Below are 24732 nucleotides of genomic sequence, written 5' to 3'. Positions count from 1 at the left end.
ATTCAGTGATTCGAAGAGCCCTAGAGATATCAATGGAGAAGGCAATGGCAACCCACTCCAGTACTCTTGCCTGGAGAATCCCATGGACGGAGGAGCCTGGTAGGCTGCAGTCCATGGGCTTGTGAAGAGTCGGACACGACTGAGTGACTTCACTTTCACTTTTCACTTTCATGCATTGGAGAAGGAAATGGCAACCCACTCCAGTGATCTTGCCTGGAGAATCCCAGGGACAGCGGAGACTGGTGGGCTGCTGTCTGTGGGGTCACACAGAGTCAGACACGACTGAAGCGACTTAGCAGCAGCAGCAGCAGAGATATCAAGGCTGCAGCTCCACTCTGCAACTCCATTTCAGAGCTGTGATCAGCTGACAGTTCTCAAAGGTTGTCAGCCTCCACCCGCAGCTCAGTACCTAGAACAACCACAGCTAGAGCTGGGCCGGTTCTCCACCCTGGGGGTGGATGTGAAACTCACCACGGCCCGGAATGATCTGTGCACTGAACTGCCAACACCATGTCTTCCAGGTGGGATGTTTTATTATGTTTTACAACCATGAAAACATAGGACAGTGGCCATGACAGCAAACATTTCGGAAGGAGGAATCAACAAGGCTGCACCCACCCACCCTGGCAGCCTCCTTCCACGTGTCTCTCACAAAATGTTCCTGGGCCCTTCTCTTGACCAGTTCAGGAGAGTTGAAAGTAGACATGGAATGTAGCAGGATCACATCGGCAAAATGGGAGCAGAAGGAGAACTTGGAGAAACAACGGATGAGAAACATATTACAGAAAACTCTTCTACTGTGTGATGAGGTCAGGGTGGAAGAGCGTGGTCTGAGCTCAGAGTCCATCCCCCGAGGTCTGGGTCATACGGGGCCCTCGGTGATCCCCTCCAGGGGCAGGCTGGGCGCACTGTCGGTCGTGGGCCTCTCATCTTTCTTCAGGGAGGGCGGGACTCGGAGACTGACATAGGGTTTGTGACAGGCTGTGTTGGCCAGAGGTGGGTAATGCTGTCTGTAGCAAATGTAGGCAAAAATGAGGCCAATGACTCCTCCAACAAATGAATCTAGGACAGAAGAGCAGAACCGGGAGAAATGCATTATGATTCATTCAAATGAGGCCAGTTGTGATTTCCAGAAAGCACTTTCCTACTGATTTTGGTGACTGGTTTGCTGAAGAGACCCTTCGAAAGACTATAAGGGGAGAGAAACGACCCTGGAGGTGTACATCTTGGTGGCCTCCGCAAACCCTTACCATTTCTAGAACTTAAACATCCCCTTTTCAGGGTGTACCTGACTCTTCTCGTTATTGATGGGATATGCAGCAAAGCACAGCACAAACTCAGAATTGCATTCTTGATTTTGAAAATCAATTCTGAATTCTGGAAGAAGAGTTCCAGCCATCTCCATGGGATGTGAATACCCTCGGGGGCTGTCATTTTTCTTTAGCAAGTTTCTGCTGGAGTCCTGCACTGTTGCTGGTGCACCACGGAAAGCCAGCGGGCATGCTGGTCTCCTCCTCAAAGTTAAGTGATTTCCCAGGGATGGAATGAGACTTCTGAGTCACAGAGTGAATACAACATTTTATGCTGCACCAGGGTGGGCAAAGTCGACATTCCCAGTGGGAGGGGCCTAAACCCTCCAACAAGCTGCAGGTTTTATCAAGTCAGAGGACGTGGTGGGGGCCCCCGCAGACAAGGTAGGAGACGGAACCTGTGGGCAAAACAGGCCCTTCCACCACCTCTGGCGACCCCGTGCTAAAGAGGGCATTCAGCTAGTGTCCACCAGAGACCCCATGAATGTGGCCCACCCCAACAACCCTCACTCGTGTGTGTGTGTGTGTGTGTGTGTATGTGCATGCCCTTTAAACTGTGTCTATGGGTTTATTCTTGCCAAAAAGATCCTAATGCAATGGAGAAACCTCCCCTGCCAAGAGAAACTGATTTCTCGTGAAGGGTGCTGCCAGGCTGAAGTGTCATCCTCCAGTGGGGGGTTTCCACTTTCACCATCATTATCTTGTTGAATCGCCCACACTTCCTCTGGGGAGGGATATACTTTCTCATCTCCCGGGGATGAGAATGGCAAGTGGTGTGTCGAGCTGTGTGATGATGTAACATTAACACTGGAATCTCTGCTCCACCAGGGCAGGGGCTCTGTGGGGCTTGCTGGCTGTTGATTCCTCAACAGCTGGAATAGCACTTTGCTCATCTACTGCAGAATTAAGCTGGTGAAGGGAAGTAGCTGAATGAATGTTGTTGCTTAGTTGCTAAGTCATATCCGACTCTTTTGCAACCCCATGGGCTGTAGCCCGCCAGGCTCCTCCGTCTGTGGGATTGCCCAGACAAGAATACTGGAGTGGGTTGCCACTTCCTTCTCTGGGGATCTTCCTGTCTCAGGGATCAAACCCATGTCTCCTGCATTGGCAGGTGGATTCTTTACCACTGAGCCATCAGGGAGGCCCGGATGAATGAATACATGCACAATAATTGGGAGCTAGGCTCTGGTTACTGTCCTGTGTTGTCCCTATTCCCCTCTCTGAACCTAAGTTCCCTCACCAGGAATAAGTGTTTGGCAGCTGAGGCTCTTTCTCATGTGAATGTTCTAGGAATTTGGTCCCCAGGGTCAACCTACTGAGAACAGCCTGTAGATCATTATGAAACTCTGCTGAGCATCTTCAGAAAATAGGTCATATTCTTCATTGGGATAAAATATCACTTGCAAACAAAACTCATTCTAACAGGCCAGAGAGACTGAATAATTGTGGCTACTTCCTCTGCATAGGAGTGCAAACACGGTGCAACTGTGGCCACCACCTGGCAGAAACAGGAGGGAAAGAGATTAGTGGCCACTCAGCCCTGATGAGTAGCCACCAAGGTGAGAGCGGTGGAGAGGACCACTTGTGAGATACGGTAAAACCCAGGTGCCCAGCTCTGCTCCTAGAGCAGATGCCCGGGGCTGCGGTAAGTTATCCAGCCTCTATTCTCACCCCGGACCTGAGAATCCTCTTGGCTGAGAAATCCATCACAAAGACACTGTAGACCCCACCAGGGCAAGTCACTGCACCTCTGAACCTCAGTTTCCCCAGCTCTCAAGTGGAAACCTCAATATCCAAGTCATTTAATTGTGACAATGATTTGATGAGATCTGCTTCTGAACAGTGCATGCCACAAAATAAGACCTTGAAATGCAATATCTAAAACAATAGTCTTAGACTTCTATGGCAGTCCAGTGGTTAAGATGCTGTGTTTCCAATGTAGGGGACAAGGGTTTGATCCATGGTCAGGGAATTAAGACCTCACATGCTATGTTATGTAGCCAAAAAAACTTTTTTAATTAAAAAAAAAAATAGCGTGCATCACTGTTACTCTGTTCCTCTCCAGCACTGTGTGCTGTCGCTTCAGACGTGGCTGACTCTTTTTGACCCTAGAGACCGCAGCTGACCAGACTTCTCTGTCCATGGGATCCTCGAGGCAAGAATACTGGAGTGGGTTGCCATTTCCTCCTTCAGCAGATCTTCCCAGAATTACTGGGGACTTTCTAATCCTTCCCCATCCTTCCCTTCACATAGTAACTCAACAGTCTATAGTTGTCATCTCTTTGGCATGGCCACACTTTCACAGCATTTTAAATAAACTCATGAACTTAAAAAAAACTTCACCCAAGAAATTAGAAAGTAATGCCTACTATGAATTCCTCCGTGGGGTCATGAGGCAGGGGTCACATTAATTATGTGATTAAATCAAGTTCCTCATATTGAGAAACTTTATGCCTCCTATGGGCAGGAGCCTGTGCCAGGAAATGTGCCAGGCTTTTTCATATACAAAGTCTTAGAGACACACCATTGTTTTGTTTTTCCAATAACCCCAGAGAACAGGCCCACGGGGTATTACTTTTATGAGTATCTGAAATGACCCAGGACAACTGTGCTTGAGTCATTGACTATTGAACAGACCACACAGAGAAACCTATAAATAATGCCACTTGACTTTTATTTTCTGTGACAAGGCATTTGTCACACACACGAGGTGTATCATGGACCAAAAGATACCAAATCGTTCTGAATGTACATTCCCCAACCAAATCGTTCTGAATGTACATTCCCCAAGCTTACCGACGTGGCAGCAAGCCAGAGCACGTGCCTGCTGTCAATGCTGTTTTCCCATTTAACGGAGTGAGCAAAAAGTGGTATTGTAGGTGCCACCGTAGTTATTAGAAGCAACTAGGGCAATGGAAGGTCTAGCGAAGGCGCCTTCTCAGCAGTTATTCAGGGCTTTGTTTATCACAAAGATGGTGAATCAGATTTAAAAAATGACTTACTTAAAGAGAGAGACTCTCATTAAGTGCCACTTAATGAGATCCCATTCCCATCCCGTACAGCATGTGCTCAGAGAAAAGCAGGCAGGAGACAGGCGGCCCTTGTTAGGGAAAAAACTGCTTGGGATTGACTTCACCCCAAATATGGTTGCATGGAACTAGAGGGCTCCAAAGGGGGGGTGTGTGGACCTTCATGTCCCCCGAGTACACAAGTTGGGCTCTCCTCACTCAGCATCGATGTCATTCATCCATCACGTATTTTGCAAGGGGACCAGGTGTCAGGAGTGATGCCCAGTACCAGAACACAAGGCTGAACCAAAGAGATGTGTTCCCAATCCTAGGGGCTAAGACGGACACTGAGAAGCGACAGTCTTATCAGTGAGCGGCAGCTGTGGTGAGCACCGTGAAGGAGAAGGCGGGTCTGTGAGATTAGCCAGCTGGGTGGTCTGGCTTGTCTGGATCAGGGGAGTTTTGCTGAGGACAAGACCCAAGGGTCAGCCTTGCAGGATGAGCAGGTGCAAACCAGCATGGTGGGAAGTGGAGGCAAGGATGGGCAGAGGAAGGAGGGGGCGTGGCAAGTTTGAGAAACTGAAAGGAGTGGTCCATCTTCTCCCAGAGAGGTGTGTCTTTATAGTTCTATAGGACATAAGTTGACCAGGCTTCTGGTGTGGGCTGGAGAAGATGGTTTTCCATGTCCCCTTGGGACTTTGTCGAGGACCAGGGGCTCCACTAGCTTTCTAGGCTGCTGTCTGTGCACCTCTCAGCTCACATCTACCTGTCAGTGTTAACTGCCCCTTGAGTGCCTCATCTTCATTTCCCCAGAGCCCAGCAGTTGTGTGCACTATGAACAAAACTAGTGGAGGTGATGGAATTCCAGTTGAGCTATCTCAAATCCTGAAAGATGATGCTGTGAAAGTGCTATACTCAATATGCCAGCAAATTTGGAAAACTCAGCAGTGGCCACAGGACTGGAAAAGGTCAGTTTTCATTCCAATCCCAAAGAAAGGCAATGCCAAAGAATGCTCAAACTACCGCATGATTGCACTCATCTCACACGCTAGTAAAGTAATGCTCAAAATTCTCCAAGCCAGGCTTCAGCAATACGTGAACCATGAACTTCCAGATGTTCAAGCTGGTTTTAGGAAAGGCAGAGGAACCAGAGATCAAGTTGCCAACATCTGCTGGATCATCGAAAAAGTAAGAGAGTTCCAGAAAAACATCTATTTCTGCTTTATTGACTATGCCAAAGCCTTTGACTGTGTGGATCACAATAAACTGTGGAAAATTCTTAAAGTGATGGGAATATCAGACCACCTCTTGAGAAACCTATATGCAAGTCAGGAAGCAACAGTTAGAATTGGACATGGAACAACAGACTGGTTCCAAATAGGAAAAGGAGTATGTCAAGGCTGTATATTGTCACCCTGCTTATTTAACTTATATGCAGAGTACATCATGAGAAACGCTGGGCTGGAAGAAGCACAAGCTGGAATCAAGATTGCCGGGTGAAATATTAATAACCTCAGATATGCAGATGACACCACCCTTATGGCAGAAAGTGAAGAGGAACTAAAAAGCCTCCTGATGAAAGTGAAAGAGGAGAGTGAAAAAGTTGGCTTAAAGCTCAACATTCAGAAAACTAAGATCATAGCATCTGGTCCTATCACTTCATGGGAGATAGATGGGGAAACAGTGGAAACAGTGTCAGACTTCATTTTTTGGGCTCCAAAATCACTGCAGATGGTGACAGCAGCCATGAAATTAAAAGATGCTTACTCCTTGGAAGGAAAGTTATGACCAACCTAGATAGCATATTAAAAAGGAGAGACATTACTTTGCCAACAAAGGTCCTTCTAGTTAAGGCTATGTTTTTTCTAGTAGTCATGTATGGATGTGAGAGGTGGACTATGAAGAAAGCTGAGTGCCGAAGAATTGATGCTTTTGAACTGTGGTGTTGGAGAAGACTCTTGAGAGTCCCTTGGACTGCAAGGAGATCCAACCAGTCCCTTGTAAAAGAAATCAGTCCTGAATATTCATTGGAAGGAGTGATGTCGAAGCTGAAGCTCCAATACTTCGGCCACCTGATGCGAAGAGTTGACTCATTGGAAAAGACCCTGATGCTGGGAGGGATTGGGGGCAGGAGGAGAAGGGGAAGACAGAGGATGAGATGGCTAGATGGCATCACTGACTCGATGGACACGAGTTTGCGTAGACTCCGGGAGTTGGTGATGGACAGGGAGGCCTGGCATGCTGCGATTCATGGGGTCGCAAAGAGTCGGACACGACTGAGCGACTGAACTGAACTGAACTGAATTGTGTATGTGCAGTCACTAAGTTGCGTCTGACTCTGCGACCCCATGGACTGTAGCCTGCCAGGCTCCTCTGTCCATGGCAAGAATACTGGAGTTGGTTGCCATTTCCTCGTCCAGGGGATCTTCCCAACCCAGGGATCAAACTCGGGTCTCCTGCCTGGCAGACTGATTCTTTACCACTGAGCCACTTGAAAGCCCAACCCAGCAGTTATTACTCAGTAAATGTTGAGAGGCCCTGAACAACATTTACAAGATGCACTAAAGAATAGATACCACAAGACACAAAAGGCCACATATTATGTGATGCCAGGAATATGCAATGTCCAGAAGATGGAAATCCATAGAGAAAGAAAGTAGATTTCTGGTTGCCAGGGGCTGTGGTGGCCGATATGAACATTTTCTAGAATTAGACAGTGGTGATGGTTGCACAGCTCTGAATATACTAAAAACCATTTAATTGTACATTTTAAAGGGAGAACTTATGCATTATGAGTTATGAATTACACCTCAACAAAGCTATTTGAAAGGGGAGTTTAGAATCAATACCTAGTGGGCTCCAATGGTAGTAGAAAGGGGGATAGACTTTGAATCAGGTGACCTGTATTTCAATCCTTACCTGGAAAATGAGCATGACCTCAACCCCTTCTCATGAGGTTGAAGGGCAGGAAAGGATCTCGTGGAGTCTGGCCTATTGAGGTGCCACTACTCAGCTCTGGCACCAACAAGCAGAAAGTGTTCTGATGACATGCTATCAGGTCCCCAGGAGGAACACATCCCTCCCTGTTGCCATGGCAACATCCAACATCACTCAGCTGGCTTACTTGCGACCTTGTATGCCTTGGGCTTTATGACCCAAGACCCTAAGGGTAATGACCATTTCTGGAAAACTCAACAACCTCACATGATTGTTTCTGTTCTTTTTATTTTACTACTAATAACACATCTCATTTTTGTGACTTTGAGCTTTTATAAAAGAACTTACACAGCACAGAGAATGCAAAATCTACCTGCTACACTGTAAGCTGGCAGGGCAGTACCAAGTCTGTCTGCATCAATACTGTGCCTCCATCAGAGAATATGCCTGACACACAGGTACAAGAGATATAACGAAGGAGTGAGCGGATGGTTTTTGAAGTTCATTTTTTGGTTTATTTTTGAAGAGAAAGAACTTGCAAAGAGTAAGAATAGTTTTAGTAAAACCAGTGCATAGAGAAGATAAAATTAGAAAGGAATATGATTTAACAAAAACTATTAATTCCTGCATTACACACTTAGGTACTAAGCACTGTTAAACATTAAGAATTGTTCCTCCAAAAGATACGCTTAAGTCCTAAACCTCAGTACCTCAGAATGCAACCATATTTGGATATAGAATCTGTACAGAGATAATCAAGCCCAAATGAGATCAGTAGAATGGGCTCTAATCTGACTGGTGTGCTTACAGAAAGGGGAAATTTGAACACAGAGACAGATACACACAGAGGGAAGGTGATGTGAAGAAACTCAAGGGAAATGCCATGTGAAGATAGAGGCAGAGATTGGAATTATGTTTGCAGAAGCTGAGAACTATGTGGGGCTGATCAGCTGCAAGACACAAGGAAAGCTCTTTCCGGTGCAGGTGTCAGAGGGAGAGGGGCCGCCAACACCTTGACCTTGGGCTTCTGGCCTCCAGAACCATGAGACAACCTTTATTCTTCTATTCAGTTTGTAGAATCTGGGAAACTAACACAAGCTCCTACTATGTGCCATACCAGCAAAAGAGACACAAATCCTTCCCCACGGGGAGAATATATTCTAGTACAGAGAGCAGCAAACTATGTGAACCATTAATTTATAGGCTGGTGTTCACACCACCATCACCAGCTCGAGCAGTTACAATACAGACTTTATGGCCCACATAAAGCCCTAGGTAGTGACTATCTGATCCTTCACAGAGGAACTGTGCAGACTCTTGTTCAAGTGGATAAGAACAGACAAAAATCAATACCTAAGAAATGACTGGGATTTCCCCAGTGGCTCAGTGGTAAAGAATTTGCCTGCAATGCAGGGGACATGTGTTCGAACCCTGGGTCAGGAAGATCACCTGGAGGAGGGCATGGCAACCCACTCCAGTATTTTTGCTTGGAGAATCCCATAGACAGAGGAGCCTGGCAGGTTACAGTCCATAGAGTTGCAAAGAGCTGGACATGACTGAAGTGACTGAGCAAGAAATGACTGGGTTTGTCAGAAGGTGGTAGATGAGCAAGGTGAGCACCACAGACAGTGTGGGGACTGGGTTGCAATTTCAACAGAGTGGTCACTATAAGACAGCCTCACTTGAGCTAAGATCAGGAGGAGGGAAGGGAAGAGCCATACACACATCTGAAAGAAGTGAATTCTGGGCATAGGAGACAGCCAGTGCAAAGGCCCTGGGGTGGGAAAGCACTGGCATGAACAAGGAAGGGCAGCGCAGAACACCATCAGAGAAGCAAGAACTGCAGGACCAGGTCTCATAGTCGCTGTAGGACCTGGGCTTTGATGCTGATGGACACAAGGAGTCTCCAGGGGCGGAGGAGCAGGCACCACATGTGACAGGGTTTAAAGGTTCTTCCTGGCTGCAGTGTAAGCGGCAGAGGAGAAAGGAAGGGAGATGGTAGCAGGGCTTCAGCAATAACCCAGGCAGCAGGTGATGGTGGTCTGGACTACAGCGGGAAGAAGAAGGTGGCTTCTGGAATTATTTTGAACATAAAGCCAACAGCAGAAAGCACAGTTAAACGAAGCCAGGTTGTCAAGAGACTTGGGAGCAGCCAACGCCTGTCTTCCCTGGGAACTAAGCAATAAGGGAGGTCAGGGCAGAGGGCAGGGGGCCTGGCTGAGAAAGCCTCTCAGGGCCTAATGCTCTCTGCCCAGTGGATTTTTTTTTAAAAATATTTACTTATTTGGCCGCATTGTGTCCTAGTTGCAGCATGTGGGATATTCGTGTGGTGGCTGGGCTTCTCTCTGGCTGAGGCGCATGGACTCAGCAGCTGTGGCATTCGGGCTTAATTGCCCTGTGGCATGTGGGATCTTAGTCTCTGACCAGGGATCGAACCCGCATCCTCCGCACTGCAAAGCGGATTCTTAACCACTGGTCCATCCAGGGAAGTCCCTGTTTGGTGCATTCTGACCCCAGAAAGGGAGTGGCCTGGGCCTGCTCAAGCCCTCCCGCAGGGATGCCCCCGGTATGGTGGCAGAGACGGGTGGATTCACGGGCAGTCAAGGCCAGAGGTCCCAGACCCCAAGCAGCATTTGGCAGCTGATGATAAATGTGAATGCAGACACACCACATGGGCAGCCAGTTGTGGAAGGAGGAAGAGATGAGATCGGTTCACCTGGGAAGGAGGATCTTGGAGGGAGGAATTTAGCGCTCCTGTTCTATGTAAGGCTGGTGGGTTTTGGTGGGAACCCTGATACCATTCCAAAGTCTTCTTTTCAAGTCACTTCATTTAGAGAATCTAGAGATTGTTTCCGACTGCCCAGGGAGGCCTGGTGAGCAGGGTGTGTCCCTCACTGTGTGTGTGTTGGGGGGTGAAGGGGACTGCGCGAGGAGGGAGCAGACTCCGCCTGGCTTTTTAGTGTGGTTCAGGTACTTAGGTGCAGGGCGCTCACTCTGCTGCTCAGTCATGCCTGACTCTTTGTGACCCCCTGGTCTGTAGCCTGCCAGGCTCCTCAGTCCATGGGATTTTCCGGGTAAGAATACTGGAGTGGGTTGCCATTTCCTTCTCCATGTAGGCGCAGTGTCTTCATCCTCAAACACCCCATCTGCAGGGACCAGAAACTACACCTGAACTCACTGCATATCACAGACCCTTCACGGCCAAGTCAGGAAACCGGCAAAAGTAGTGGCACCATCTTGAAATTTTCAGGCCAGTCAGGCATGGCGCCTGTGACTGACATGGACGTGTCCCGGCCTCAGGCTGGGTGGGAACAAACGACTGCTTCCTCCCTTGAGGCTTGTTTGTCTGGATTACATTCAGACCTAGGTGCCCTTTCTTATGACGAAACACTACCTGAGGTACCCAGGGCTGCTTAAAATGGGCTATGGTTAGAGAATCAGTGTTGGTTAGAAGGTTACTTGCAAGCTGGAGTCACATAAGGAAACACTGGAATCAGATACAAGGATCTGAGGGCAGAAGGAGCTTGTTATGTCCGTTCATGAAGAAACCAACACACTCCTGCCACTTCCGGCTCTAACTGTCCCCTTACAGGAAGCATAAACCCACGAGACTATGAACTGAGGCGGAAGACAGTTCAGGGAGGTACTCTCTTCTTCCTGTGCATTTTTCTTCACAGATGTTCCCCCTGGCATGGGAGTTCTACAAGTCTTAATGCTAAAAACATACAGTTAATCACAAAGCTAGGCTTCTTTGTGAAGCGTTGACAATACCCAGGGATTCTCAAGTTTCCAGCTGGCCCAAAAGCCAGCATGTCACAGAGACAAGGAGAATTTCAGGCAGAGAAAGATTTATAATCTATCCAGCGGTTTTATTTGTGAAGAAGCCCTGTTACGTGTCTTACTGCCCCTCCAGACCATGGCCTGTGCCCTCCAATGTTCCTCACTTAATAAAACAACAGACTTGAGTGTTTGGAGTGGAGCTGGGAAGGCAGAGAAGACCGAAAGGGCGTCGATAACCATGATAATGAACAGAGCAAAGCATTTGAGATTATGGGTTATTTACTGGATATGAATATGTAATCGAGTAATTGGATATACTTCCACATTAGACACAGTTGCTTAAATCAAAATTGAAATGGAGTCATAAAAATCTCATAATATTAATGTTGTTAACTAAAGTCTATAATGAGAGGTTCTCAGGTTGTACTGCTGCCTAGGGGTCTCCCCATGAATTTTCATCATGATGGATGGCCCCTGCCCACGGTCACTGGGCAGCTCAATCCACCAACAAACAATACCTCCTTAAGCTCAGCCAAGCATCCTGCCTCCAACACCCTCCCACACAGCAGCCAAGGGCCTCACCGTCTATCCCTTCTCCAAGCCGCAAACCTCTCCAGCCTCCTTGATTACTTCCTTAAAAAGTGAGTGTTGAACGAGTAAAATTTTCCACTCATTGAGCACTGCTGCTCTTAACGTGTAATAAGGGAAAGAAAGATGGAGCTGAGAGGTGGGGTGTGTGTGTGTATGCACTTAGTTGCTTCAGTTGTGTCCGATTCTGTCCAATCCTAGGGACTGTAGCCCACCAGGATCCTCTGTCCATGGGATTCTCCAGGCAAGAATACTGGAGTTTGGGTCACCATGCCCTCCTCCAGAGTATCTTCCCAACCCAGGGATCGAACCTGTGTCTCTTATGTCTCCTGCATTGGCAGGTGGTTGCTTTACCACTAGCACCACCTGGGAGGCCTGAGAGGCGGTGTAGGTCAGGCTCTCTCAACCTCAGCCGTAGATGTTTGGGGCTGAGGAGTCTTCCCTGTGGAGGAGGTGCTATCTTGTACGCTGTAGGATGTTAACGAGCATCCCTGGCCTCTAGCCACTAGATGCCAGTAGGCACCACCACTCCCACCACCCCATCTGTGAAGATGTCCCCAGACATTGCTAAATGTCCCCTAGGAGGTTCAGTTGCTCCCCATTGAGACCACTGGTATAGACAGTGGCAGATGACCCCCTAAAGGGGAATTCAGATAAAATGAGCCCAACCCAGGGCCCATTAGAGGATCCAAGGAAAGGCACACTCTGCTCCTGGCTACCTCCGGGGTACAAGCTGAACAGGTGATGGCACAGATGAATGGGTAGCTGGGCCACATTCATGACCTGTAACCCACTCAGGCACATTCAGTTTGGGCTGCAGGATGGGTCTACCATGATGCAACTTTGGCTTGCCCCTCCCACCCCCAAAGTAGGGCCCTACATATCACTGATCATAAATTCTCTTGCTTTGTTTTCCCATCAGCTCATAGAGCATTAGTATTCTCCCTCTACTGCTCCAAGTTCCCTTCTGTGCCAGTTGGATAGGATGGGCATGAAGCTCCGCTGCCAGCAGGGCTTGGGGGCACCAGCTGCATCAAGTCCAGCATCTCCCCAAAGCCAAGAATTGCGATTCTTCATCCTTTCATGATGCACCAACCACAGATCAATAGTAACAAAGGAGCATTTAAGACAGGCCAACCTCTCTTCCTAGGTTTTCAGGACAAGATCACCACACAAACGTTCTTACTATCTTCCAAGATGAAGCCAAAATGTCAACTCTGAAATCCTTCATCATTTCTCAGATCCAATGTGGAGGAATAAAAGTGGAAACTAGGGATTCCACTAGGGAGCTTACAAACGGACCATGTGCCAAAAGCATGTCTACCTCAAAATCAGTGGCTTGGGAGACACAACACATCTTTCTTTAGAAATGATGCACTAAGCAATTTCAATATCAATTCACAGTTGTGCAACATGCTTTCATTTACAAGTACACTCAGATCCATTATTTCATTTAGTCTATAAAATGGCTCTGGGAAATGTTGGGGGATTATCGTTCCCATGTTCAGAAGAAGAAACTACAGTTTACAAGGGATAAATGAGAAGCAGTTCATGAAATGCCATCCAGCCCATAACAGTCCTCATGGGGACATGCTCTAATCATATGCGTCACCATGATTCTGTTGGAAAATATTCCTAGTTCCAAGGGTGTGATGGGTCTGCCCTTGTGGTATTGGCTCAGCGATTCTCTTCCTGCCTACTCCCCCCTCCCCCACATTGTGTGGCCTCATTATCCAGAACTTCATCCAAGTCACTGATAAAAGCGAGAACAAGGGAAGGCTCAGGGTGCAGCTCAATGGGCCTCTACTGACCACCCCCATCAGCAGGGCCTCAAACCTCCTTGATGCCTCCACCTGTCTAGACCATGCATCAGCCTCCTTTTCTCCCAGACCCTTCACCCCCAGGTTGAAGCTGCTGCTGGAAGCTCATGACACTCAGCGTGTGAGTTCCAGGAGGGTAGAAAGTGGAGCTGAAGCCAGAGAAGGAGCAGAAGGCCCCTGGAGAAGATGGGGCAAAGGTACCTCCAAGCAGGAGTTCCCCTCATCTCTGTCCTCAACTGCTGCCTCACTACCACTACCACTGGGACAAACACCTGGGAAGAGGGGAGAAGAGGGTAGTCAGAAAAGGGGGCAGAGGAGAATGAGCCCGGGGGACAGCAGGAGGACAGGAAAGGAAGAGGAGGGTCTGGCTACAGACATATTATGGAAGGCCATTCATCCAGGGAAGCCGGATTAGGATTAGGCACATTTCATTCAGTGTGTTTGCTGAAAGCTGACACAGTGGAGCTCTCCATGGTGCTTCTCAGACTTCATCAGAATTAATGGACTGCCTTGCTAACAATGCACACTTTTGGCGGTCACTCCGAACCCACCTCCAAGAGTCCAATCCCTAGCTCGGAGTGGCCTGATCAAGGTGATCTGAGTATCGGATTCTGGGAAACAGCCCTAAGCCCTGCACTCCTGGAGGGCACACCTGCTATGGACACTGCCTCTGTCTCTGCTCCCTTTCTTGCTCTGGCAGATGCTGCTGTGGTTCAGGCAAGCTGAGAGCTGCAGCTGATCTGCAGAGGGGTATGGCACGGTTTTGCTTTATTCCAGGAACAAGCACCTCACTTGTCCTGTGTTATTCTGACTTGGCACAGACACCCCCAGGGCTGAAACATACAGGTGAGCCTCACCCAGCCCTGCAGTGGCTGCTGGCATCCATCCCTGGGCTGGAAACCTCTTCTGGAAGAGGATCGCTGGTGAGAAACACACCTTTGTAGGGTGGATGTGATAGGAGCCAACCACCACTTGGCACCAAGTCTGAGAACAGAGGCAAGGGATCCAGCAGGGAAGTCACATCTGAGTCTGTGACTGAGGTCCTGCCTTCCTGGTAAGACTCGAGCCACCTAATTGAGCATGAAGGAATGGGAGGAGCTCTGATTCTGTCCCCTGCAAGGCCAGAGCTCACCTGAACACGTGCATTTTCTTTAAAACTGTGCCTGCTCTGTTATTTCAGCTAGCTCTAGTTTCTCACAGCAGGAACTTACTTCTCCCCGCAGAAGGTGCAAGTATCCCCCCACCCCTGCAGGAGAGTGGCAGAGGGCATGTGGACCGGGTGGGCCCAGGGCAGGGACTCACCTTGCCAGTGATGCTTGTAGTCACACATGCGGGACAGGGCGATCATCATGGCGCAGTACAGGGGCAGGATGGCAGCACAGAGCCGCCAGCTCTTCCCCCGCCCACTCTCCGTGAAGCAGTGCAGCTTGCCAGCCAAGTAGAACGTTGTGAAGCCAAGGCCTGAAAAGGCAACTGCCAAAGAGAAACAGCAGGTGTTACCCTAGCAGGTGGGAAGTGGCAGGGACACAGGGCACCCTGAGCATCCTGTCTGCCATCTTGCAACACCCCCAGGGTCAAGACCATGTTGGCACCAGACACCATCTCAGCAATCTGTGCTCTTGTTAGAACCATGCTGGTGTGAAGCTTTCAACAATGAGAACAACCTTCCAGGCTTGCATGTGATCAAAATCTACTCAATCTCATTCATTCATTCATTCAACAATGATTTGAGGGGTGGCTACTGTGTGCTAGACAGGCACTCTTCAAGGTGAGGGAAATAAAAAGTTGATTCAGAGGCTGTCTCTGCTTTCAAGGGGCTCATGGACTGATTGAGGGTCACGGTTGTGCTAACAGAGAGTTTTAATACTGTGTTTGGAGTTCTATATGAAAAAAGTGCCTGCAGAACAAATGACTGATGACAGCTTAACTTTGAAAAGCGAGGGAAAGAAAGGGAGATTTAGCTTGGAAGATGGGACCAGCAAATGCTATGGAAAAGTGGGTTTGATGGAGAAGCCAGTGGTGACAAATTTCTTATTTTCTCTCAGAAATTACGGTTATTAGTTTTTAGAACTGCAAAAACAACTCATAGCTTCACTGGATCCATTGTCAAAAGTGTGGAGTCAGGTGGAGTAGGTAAGCCCTGAGCTTTTCATCTAGTCAGGTTTAATACACAGTTGAAGTCAGTGAGATTTAAGGTGAGTTTTCTGCAGACTTACAACAACAGTCCTCAACCCCGGGCGACATTCGGGCCACCTTTAAAACCTGGGAAGTTTTCAAAAATACTGGTAGTCAAACCTCATTATAGGACCTTCTACTTGCACTAGTCTGGAGTGAACCCTAATGGTGCACATGTGCATGCATGTGTGTGTGTGCATGTGTGTTTGTGTGTGTATATGTGTGTGTACTCCCTGGGTGATTCTAATGGCAGCCAGGAGTGAGTTTAGATGCTTCTCTTGAGGACAGGGGCTACAGCCCTCACCTCCTCTGGACACCAGCCTACTCAAAACTTTCCTCTTGATCAGAAAATACTCCTGAGTGGCCAGGCTCCTAGGCAACCAGCCTGCACAGTGATTTGACAGAGTCGGTAGGATGGGGCTAAAGCTAGGGCATCAAGGACTTTAACAGACTGTCTGAAGCCTGAGCAGCAGCCTCGGCGCCAGTGAGTTAGTCACAAATACAGAACCTCAGACCTGCCCCGGATGTACTAAGTTAGAATCCCCTTTCACAAGATCCACAAGTGAGCTATGTGCACCCTGAAGTCTGAGAAGGCCTGGCCTATAGAACATCCATCCTCTTGATATGATGTGTCTGAGAATCCATCTTCAGGAAATAATAAAAAACCATGGGGAGATCTAGAAGATATTCTGCTTAAAATTATTTGTAATTATGGGGGGGAAAGTAAAGATAAAGAACTAGAATACTTCCATTCAATGAATTATGATGCAGCCGCGGAAATTATTCTGACTATGTGAAGGAGATCACACCAGTCAGTCCTAAAGGAAGTCAAGTCTGAATGTTCATTGGAAGGACCGATGCTGAAGCTGAAGCTCCAATACTTTGGCCACCTGATATGAAGGGTCGACTCACTGGAAAAGACCCTGATGGTGAGAAAGATTGAAGGCAGAAGGAGAAGGGGATGACAGAGGATGAGATGGTTGGATGGCATCACCGACTCAATGGACATGAATTTGAGCAAATTCTGGAAGATGGTGATGGACAGGAAAGCCTGGTGGGCTGCAGCCCATGGGGTCACAAAAAGTCAGACATGACTGAGCAACTGAACAACAACAAATGTAGCACTACAGACAATACTTAGGATACAACGTTAAGTGAAAGAAGCAGGACTCTAAGTTGTAAGTTCATGATACTCAGGGTTATAGTACATAAAGATGAATAACCTGCAGTTTTAATGAATTATCTCTGATAATAATGTGTCTTCTTAAATAGGGTTCCCCAAGTATGAACACAAGCTTATGCCAAAGCAGAACTTTTTCAGCAATCAAATTAAACAAGGTAACAGAGGATTGCTTGTTTTTATTTTTTATTAATAAAACAATATTAAGCCAGGTTTATCTTAGGAATAAAAATGAAGCACTTAAATATTTTGAATAATGATTTGTACTCAAACAGTAAAGCAGAGCCAACATATATTGAATATTCTGTTTAAAGTAAAACTCTGTGCAAAACTGCATTGCCCAGGCCAGTTCTAAATTGTTTGCTATGATGAAGGGTATTATTAATAAATGGTTTAGAGAGTGTTCCAAAGAGGCCCCATTTGGCCACCATCCTAGCAAGTGCAATGGGCTCTTAATTCCCCATCCTCATCCATTTTACTCTGTTTCGTCTCTTCCTTCACTCTGCCCTGAGGTATCAGAGTGGGCAGAAGAGGCTGGACACTTTGCTTTGGCGGGTACTGGCCTCATTCTGAGCTCTTAAGGGAGGTGTAATAGACTTTGTTCAAACCTGACAGCCTAGCCGTCTACCCACCTACCTACTACTACTCCATTTATATAAGGATCTTGAGCATCAATGGATTTTGGTGTTCACAGGAGCCCTGGAACCAATCCCCTGAAGAATACTGAGGGGCGACTGTACATTGAATGTGATGAGCATAAAAGATCTGCCCTGAGGCTTTGTAGGGTTATGGATGGAAGTTTTCATGATTTGAATCGGAAGAGAGGCAGTCCTGAGTGTTGCCAAGTTGTCAATATTAAAAACAAGGTCAATGGATATAGGGTGGATGTTGAGCAGGAATTTCTATGTGTCCCCATAATCAATGGTTTGGAGACTTTAAGATAGATGAGTCCAGACTCAACAGCCAACAGTCTTTGGGCAGATTCACAAGATGAACATGAGAAGGGGCTGCTGAAAATTCATGAAAGTCAAGTCCTGGGGCATGTGGTCCAAGGCCAGACCCTTGACCTCCACCCGGTCACCTCCCTGCCCCCAGGAACTCATGGGGCTGTGGCTCAAAGGAGAGCAGGCAAAGCACATACTCTCTCTCACAGTGGGGCCCACGCTGCAGGTGCTCCAAAATGGAGAGTTATCTGCTTCTTGGAAAAGAAGTGAAGTGAAGTGAAAGTCGCTCAGTCGTGTCCGACTCTTTGCAACCCCATGGACTATATAGTCCATGGAACTCTCTAGGCCAGAATACTGGAGTAGGTAGCCTTTTCCTCCTCCAGGGGATCATCCCAACCCAGGGATCAAACCCAGGTGTCCTGCATTGCAGGCAGATTATCAGCTGAGCCATAGGGAAACCCTCTTGGAAAAGAAAGAAGGGTTCAAAGGAAATTTAAAGGCTGAGTTCAACAGCCTAGATCCTGTGGGCACCCCGCAGCAGCTGATCTCTTTCAACACATCCTATTGGTCCTCTGGGCAGCATGTCTAAAGCAGCACGCTGTGTCCTCACTTGTCTAGCTGACACGACAGACTGATTCCATGTTAAACCTTATGCTTGTCACTTTCTCACTGATACTCCTAGAGTTATTGAACTGGCAAGCGGTCCTTTGACAAAAGGCTTCTGAGGCACCTCCTTCTGGCCCAGCCATGGGCAGCTCAGGTGCTTTGCCAAAACTCCTGTTTCCCCAAATACCAAATGAATGCGAATTAGGCTCTACCAAACCATAGCATCCTACAAACTCATAGGATCCCACAGTTTTCTGCCCCCTCCTCCTTTGAGGCTGGCAGTTTGGGACCGGGATGCTCCTCATGAGCATCTCATGAGCCTTTTAGCTCTGAGATCCTAGGACTCAGAGGTAATACCAAGGCTTCAATTCAAGTTCAATTGGGAGAAAAAGAAAGCAGAAAGGTTTTTAAAGAAATGCTTTCCAACTCAAGCCAAACAACACCCTCCTGTTCTCAAAGAAATGAGCTTGTGAGACACTGAAGGGCCACAGAAGCTTGTACGCTAGTGAGGAGCAGGGAGATGACATTTGTTCCAAGGGTCCGCCTTCCCCCTAAAACATGGTCCCTGCTTCCAGCATGATTAGGAGATAAAACTGAGCATTCAAAGATACAGGCAGAGTATCAGACATTTTGGAAGATGGAGATGATAAAGTATGATAAATGCCTTCATATTTTGCTAACATTATTAGCAACAGAAATACGATTACAACAATGGTATGAGAGAAAAGAGTCGACCTCTCCTGGGGGCTCAGAACGTGTTTATTTGCTCTCCAGAGTTTAGAACACACACACACACACGCATACACACACACACACACAAGCACTCACATGGATCAAGGTAAGACCATACGCCCCTTGTTTTCAAAGTCTGTAGCAGGTTTTCTTGACAGGAAACAGCTGATTGTAAATATTTCTCTGTTGGACTGGCTGTGAGAAGTAAAAATACTCTTGAAACCTCTAAACTAGGAAGCAGATGAAGGAGGGTGGTTTCCCCACTTGTTTCTGGCACTTTCGGGGCTCACTTGGCTGTCATCAGTGAGAGTCGATAACCAAAACCTCATAATACAAGTTGCTGGTCCAAGTGGTGATGCTAGGCATGTGGTCTGAACAGGGCTATCTGCCTGCCTGGTGATTCTGAAAGGGAGTTACTGATTCATCTCTCCGACTACGCAGATGAACTGTCACAGGTTTACAACATTCCCTTTGCAAGAAAGGTCTATTTACTGAGTCAGCTTAGGTGGCAACTGACTAGTATCCTTGCCTGGAGAATCCCATGGACAGAGGAGCCTGGTGGGCTACAGTCCAGGGGGTCACAAAGAGTCAGACACGACGGAGCTACTAACACACACACACACACACACACACACCCCTAGGTGAAATAAAGTCATTTTGCCTTTTCCTACCCAGCTGACTTTTAAACCAAGTGAAAGAGGTTTGGACTCCAACGACTGCAAGAAATGAGGAAACTGGCACCAAAGAAAAGGCTTTAAACATAAATGCGATAACAATCAGGGGGACAGACTCAGCTTTGGAGGCTGTATTTTTTACTCTAATTATAATGAATTTCCCCAAACTGATTAGACCTGACACCGCAAATGGAATTGTGTTATAATGAGGTAATTGTACAAATTTTCCACATGATGCTCAAAGAGTAGGTATTTTCTACTCCAAGAGGGAGAAAGGTGATACTGGGTAGTGGAATAAATTTTTTTTGATTAATTAATTTATTTTTGGCTGTACTGTGTCTTCATTCTGCACGCAGGCTTTCTCTAGTTGCGGTGAGTGGGGGCTACTCTCTAGCTGCAACGCCCTGGCTTCTCACTGCGGTGGCTTCTCCTGCTGCAGAGTGCAAACTGTAGGGTGCGTGGGCTTCAGTAGTTGTGGCTCACAGGCTTAGCTGCTCTGCAGCATGTGGGATCTTCCTGGACCAGGGATCGAACCCATGTCCCCTGCACTGGCAGGCGGATTCCTAACCACTGGACCACCAGAGAAGTCTCTGAATAAATCTTAATGTTGAAGGGTGTTTTGAGGCATTTGCCAGTACATCTCCACAAGACCACCCAAAACCAAGGATGTAGAACACGCATGCCTGGTCAGTCCCTGCAGACTCCTAACAAGCAGTAGGGTACTGTTGAGAGCATGGGGTACAGATTCCCATTCTGGCTCTGCCATTGACTGAATGCATGATCCTAGGCAAGTCTCTTTCTCACTCTGGGCCTCAGTTTGCTCTGTAAAATAAGAGGCTGATCCACAAGGGGCTACCACAACGTGACTGGAAGAGCCAGGTAGATAGGGAGCATGAGTTAAGTAGCTGGATGTTGAGTCAACATTTTTGCAATAGAAAGCCTTCTTGGTCTGTCTTCTGTTACTCCTCTATTGCTGGACACTCAGATCCAAGAGATATTTTCAGAAAAAATCTCAATGGTTCATTTGTGATGATAAATGGCAACTAATACCTGGCCTCGCCATTGAGAGACATTTGAGAGTGGTGAGGACTGGGGAAAACAGGAACATTTGCCTATTTAAAGATGCAGCCCCTTCCCTCTGCTCAAGGTGGTATCTGCCACATGGGTTCAGAGTTCCCAGAAGTTTTGATCTTCTAACAGAAGAGGGAAACCCTGATATTTGTGAGAAGTGTCTCAATTTAAATGTGAACAATTTATCAAAAATGAATACAGTACAGACCACATGAAACTCATCTGTGTACTAACAGGGTTGGGTCAGTGGGCTGCCAACTTGAGATCACTTAAATCTTGCTTCCAAGTGCTAGTGGTCCACTGTCAAACTGTGCTAAACGTGATGGACATCAATTTATCCCTTCTCTCCACACTAGAGCAAAGAAGCACTTGAAAAGTTTTAGAGTTGGTCTTGCTTAAACCAATAGCAACAACAAATTAAGTGACACAGGAGATTCAGGGGATGAATACTCAGTTCAACAGGAGGGAGTACTGTGTGCTGTTGAGAAAAGCAGACCTTTCAGGACTCAGCTCTGCCACTTTCTCCCGTGTGAGCTCATCTCTGGGGGCCTCAGTTTCCTCATCTGTACAATGGGGTTAGTAGCACTCAACTCACAAAGCCATCTTGAGGATGAGCTCACAAGGAATTTTAACAGGCTTTTAACAGGTGTTGAGTGACTGCTCTCCTAACTCTGTCAGCTCTGCAGCTGCTGTTGAGTCCTGCCTGGTTCTGGAAAGTTTCATCCTCAAAGAAAAGCCTTCCTAAGCTCTATTCTTGCAATCTGCAGTTCATCAGTTATATAACTGCATGCTTGCTTACAGAGAATTCTGGAGCTGGGTTCCTAGCCTCTTAGCATTTTGTAGCCCCTGCAGCTCTCAGCAGATGTAAAACGATCTCAGCTGGTAAAATGAACAAACTTACAGACCCGGTGAGAGGAGCCAGCAGAGACACTGTTCCCGCTCTACTCGGGAGATGCCTGAAGCTCTCTGATGAGAGGGTCAGACAGCCAGGAAGCATTCTAATGGCAAATGACCCATCATGTAGCTTGTCTCCTATGAATCTGAGTTTCACCATGTTGACACCTACTTTTACATCCCTTTGGCCCCAAATTTCTTAAAAGGACTAGTTTCTCATTATAGTTTCAGTTTCACAGTTTCTTAATTCATAGTTCATTCTAGCTAAGATGCTCACTCTGTTTTCTTTATATGACAAGCTATATCTATTAATATTCTAAGTTATTAAGAGATTTCACTTTCAAAAAAAGGATGAGAGAACACTGCTACAAATCTTAGAGAGACTGTGGATCCACAGGGCATCTATTGTCTAAACCATTCAACTGAACAAGAAAGACAGGTATTTATTCCTCACGAACTGACTGACAGAAGATCATTAGCCTCTGATGTAGCTGTCGAACCAGAATCATAATTTCAAGGGGAAATTTTGATAAAAAAATAGAACAAACTCAGTAACACAGTGATTTTTTTTTTTTTAATTTCTCCTTTCTAATCCAGTGGTAAAGAGATGTTTTCGCTATGATGTAGGAGACGTGTCTAGCTTTGCTGGAATGAAAAGAATTCTCAAGATCTAGGAAATTTTCTAAATCTCACACCAATGATACCTCTTGATACAATTACAAAGAAATTGTAATAAAATTTTTTTCATTATAATTGATATAATCCAAGGGTGTTGGGGAGGAAGGGTTAAAAGTATTCATCCATGCAGTAAAGTTGCCTGTGATTCCAGAAACAGTCAGAATGCCCAACAGCCTCAGGTAGAATTACTTTTTCCAGTACCATCAGTCATAAGAGTTAATAAGAACTGCTCTGCTGGTGAGGAGCTGAAAGTCACCTGCTGAGACAAAGAAGACTGGATGGGTCCTAAGCACCTTGGGGAAGGCAGGCGGAATTTGAGCTGTTGAAGCCAAAGCCCTTCGACCACCTGATCCAGAGGGATGGAGAGAGCTATTTCAACCCACCGGAGGGGGCCAGGTAGCCAAGAAGACCCATGGCTGCAACACCAGAGATGTCACATGAATTGAGACCCCACAGCAAGGCAAGGGTGGTGTGGGGACTGAGCACGGGTGAGATGCTCTTGAGCACAGCTGGAGGGATCCGGGTAGGCACACTGACCCCCCACCTCCTCCCTATGTGACCTAGGGTCAGGTGCGTAACTTCCGAAGCTCAGGCTTGTCATCTCTAAAATGGACACGCCAACAGTTGTCCACAGAACCACTGAAAGAACCAATGATAGAGTGTCCAGGGCACACTGGACAAAGTGTCCGGCACGCTGTAAGCCCTAAGTTAAAATCTGATCTCTTTCCCCTCCATTTGCTTTTTCTACTTATTCTCTTCCTCTCTACTTATTCTCATCCCTGCAGTGAATCTGAGAACGTGAAGAGGAAATAAAGCAAATGCGCATAGAAAGCTAAAAGGATGTGAGTTCTGGGTTGGCTCCACGACCACGCCACCAAGATGGCATCTGTGTCTGTTGCCATTATATGCCCCACATCAAAAACTGGTGCTCGAGATGAGTGAATGAACAAATTAGTGACAGGAAGGATAATATGAAAACTGGACCAGATGGTGTGTACTCTTGGGGGCTCCAAGGAAACACAGTGATGAGCCTCCCTTTTCTGCCCAACGAACTTCTACTCCGCCCTGCAAGTCTTTCTTGGTTTACCTGACACTGCCTCAGAGGTCTTCCCCAGCTCCACCAGCAGGTGTAATGGGCTCTGACTGCCCTCTGCACCTGCCTTCAGAACACTTAACACCACTCCTCTCATGTATGTGACTGTCCAGCATCTCTCTCCCTTCCACTAGATTCTCAGTTCTGGGGGCAGAGGCTGTGTCCCCTGTGTCTGCACTCACGAGGGGCTCCACCAACTCACACATTGAATGAATGGCTGAAGACCTGATAATCAGGGAAGGTTTCACCAAAGAAGATAGGGATGTACCTAGGGGAGGAGAAGGGCTAGAGCCAGGCTTGAACTGCACTGGGTTAGGATAACGTGTGGGAGGAAGGTGAGTTGGGCCTCCATTTAATTCTTCCTTATCACACCCCACCCTTCAGACATACACAGAGAGTGTGTGCGTCTCTTTTAAATACACTCACACACTTCCCTGCCCTCCTCCTGCAAGAATGACCCCAGAGCTCTCCTGGAGCCTTCAGAGCACGGGTTTCTCTATTTTTCAGAGACTGGTGGCCACCTCCCAGATATCTGGGCTAGTTTCTGAGGAACAATGTAAAAAATTCTACAAAAGGAAGCCATGAAATTCTCAGAGTCTGAAGGATGGGTGGGTGGAGCAGCAATTTCAGTGAATGAGTAAAGAAGGAAAGCAGAAACTGTCTACTCGAACAGGTACCAGGAGTGTTCTCTCAGAAGGAGGACAAGGCCATCAGGCACAGAGAGCCGCCCTCTGTCAGACTCTGTGCTAGAAGCTTCCACAACTTGGCTTCGCTGCATCCCCAGAAAAACACAATGACAGAGCTATTGGGCCATTACCTGGATGAGAAATGGAGGCTCAGGTCGAATTATCTACTGAAGGTTAATGCAGTCCTTAACAAACTGTGAATTAAGTAACTAGCCTCCAATTAAAATAAATTAATTTACAAAAATAAAATAAGGAAAAAAAGAAACTGAATTATTTCTAAACAGAGCAAAAAAAAATCACATATTTTCTTGGCATGGTTGTACTTACAGCACTTCTAGCTGCCTATTTGTTTTATACTCCCTGTAGGCATGTGACGATCAGGGTCACTGTTCAAGCCTTAGAACCCAGCACACTGCCTGGGAGGAGAAGTCAGCGACACATGGTGACTGAATGAATATATAAATGGCAGAGATGATTTAGTCCTTTCACAAACATAACTTCACTCGAACAAGTACTCTGGCAAGAGGCCAAGCTCCTTAAGAGAGAAAGACATACA

The 24732-nt window shown here is 47.1% G+C and overlaps 1 protein-coding gene across 1 annotated transcript in view; it reads right to left on the bottom strand.

The window, feature by feature from the left end:
• Positions 1–574: 574 nt before the first annotated feature.
• PLPP4 (phospholipid phosphatase 4) overlaps positions 575–24732 on the bottom strand; it is a 141683-nt gene continuing 117525 nt past the window's right edge. The window contains exons 6-7 of the mRNA XM_061163179.1: positions 14746–14916; positions 575–1062 (exon numbers count right to left, since the gene is read on the bottom strand). Coding sequence (XP_061019162.1) covers positions 863–1062; positions 14746–14916 — 371 coding nt within the window. The 3' untranslated portion in view covers positions 575–862. The remainder of the gene's footprint in view (positions 1063–14745; positions 14917–24732) is intronic.

The sequence above is a fragment of the Dama dama genome, chromosome 15, assembly GCF_033118175.1.
Source record: "Dama dama isolate Ldn47 chromosome 15, ASM3311817v1, whole genome shotgun sequence".
In the NCBI taxonomy this organism is placed as follows: domain Eukaryota; kingdom Metazoa; phylum Chordata; class Mammalia; order Artiodactyla; family Cervidae; genus Dama; species Dama dama.
Note: the sequence above shows the minus strand (reverse complement) of the source record. Positions and strands in the feature narration are given on the sequence as shown.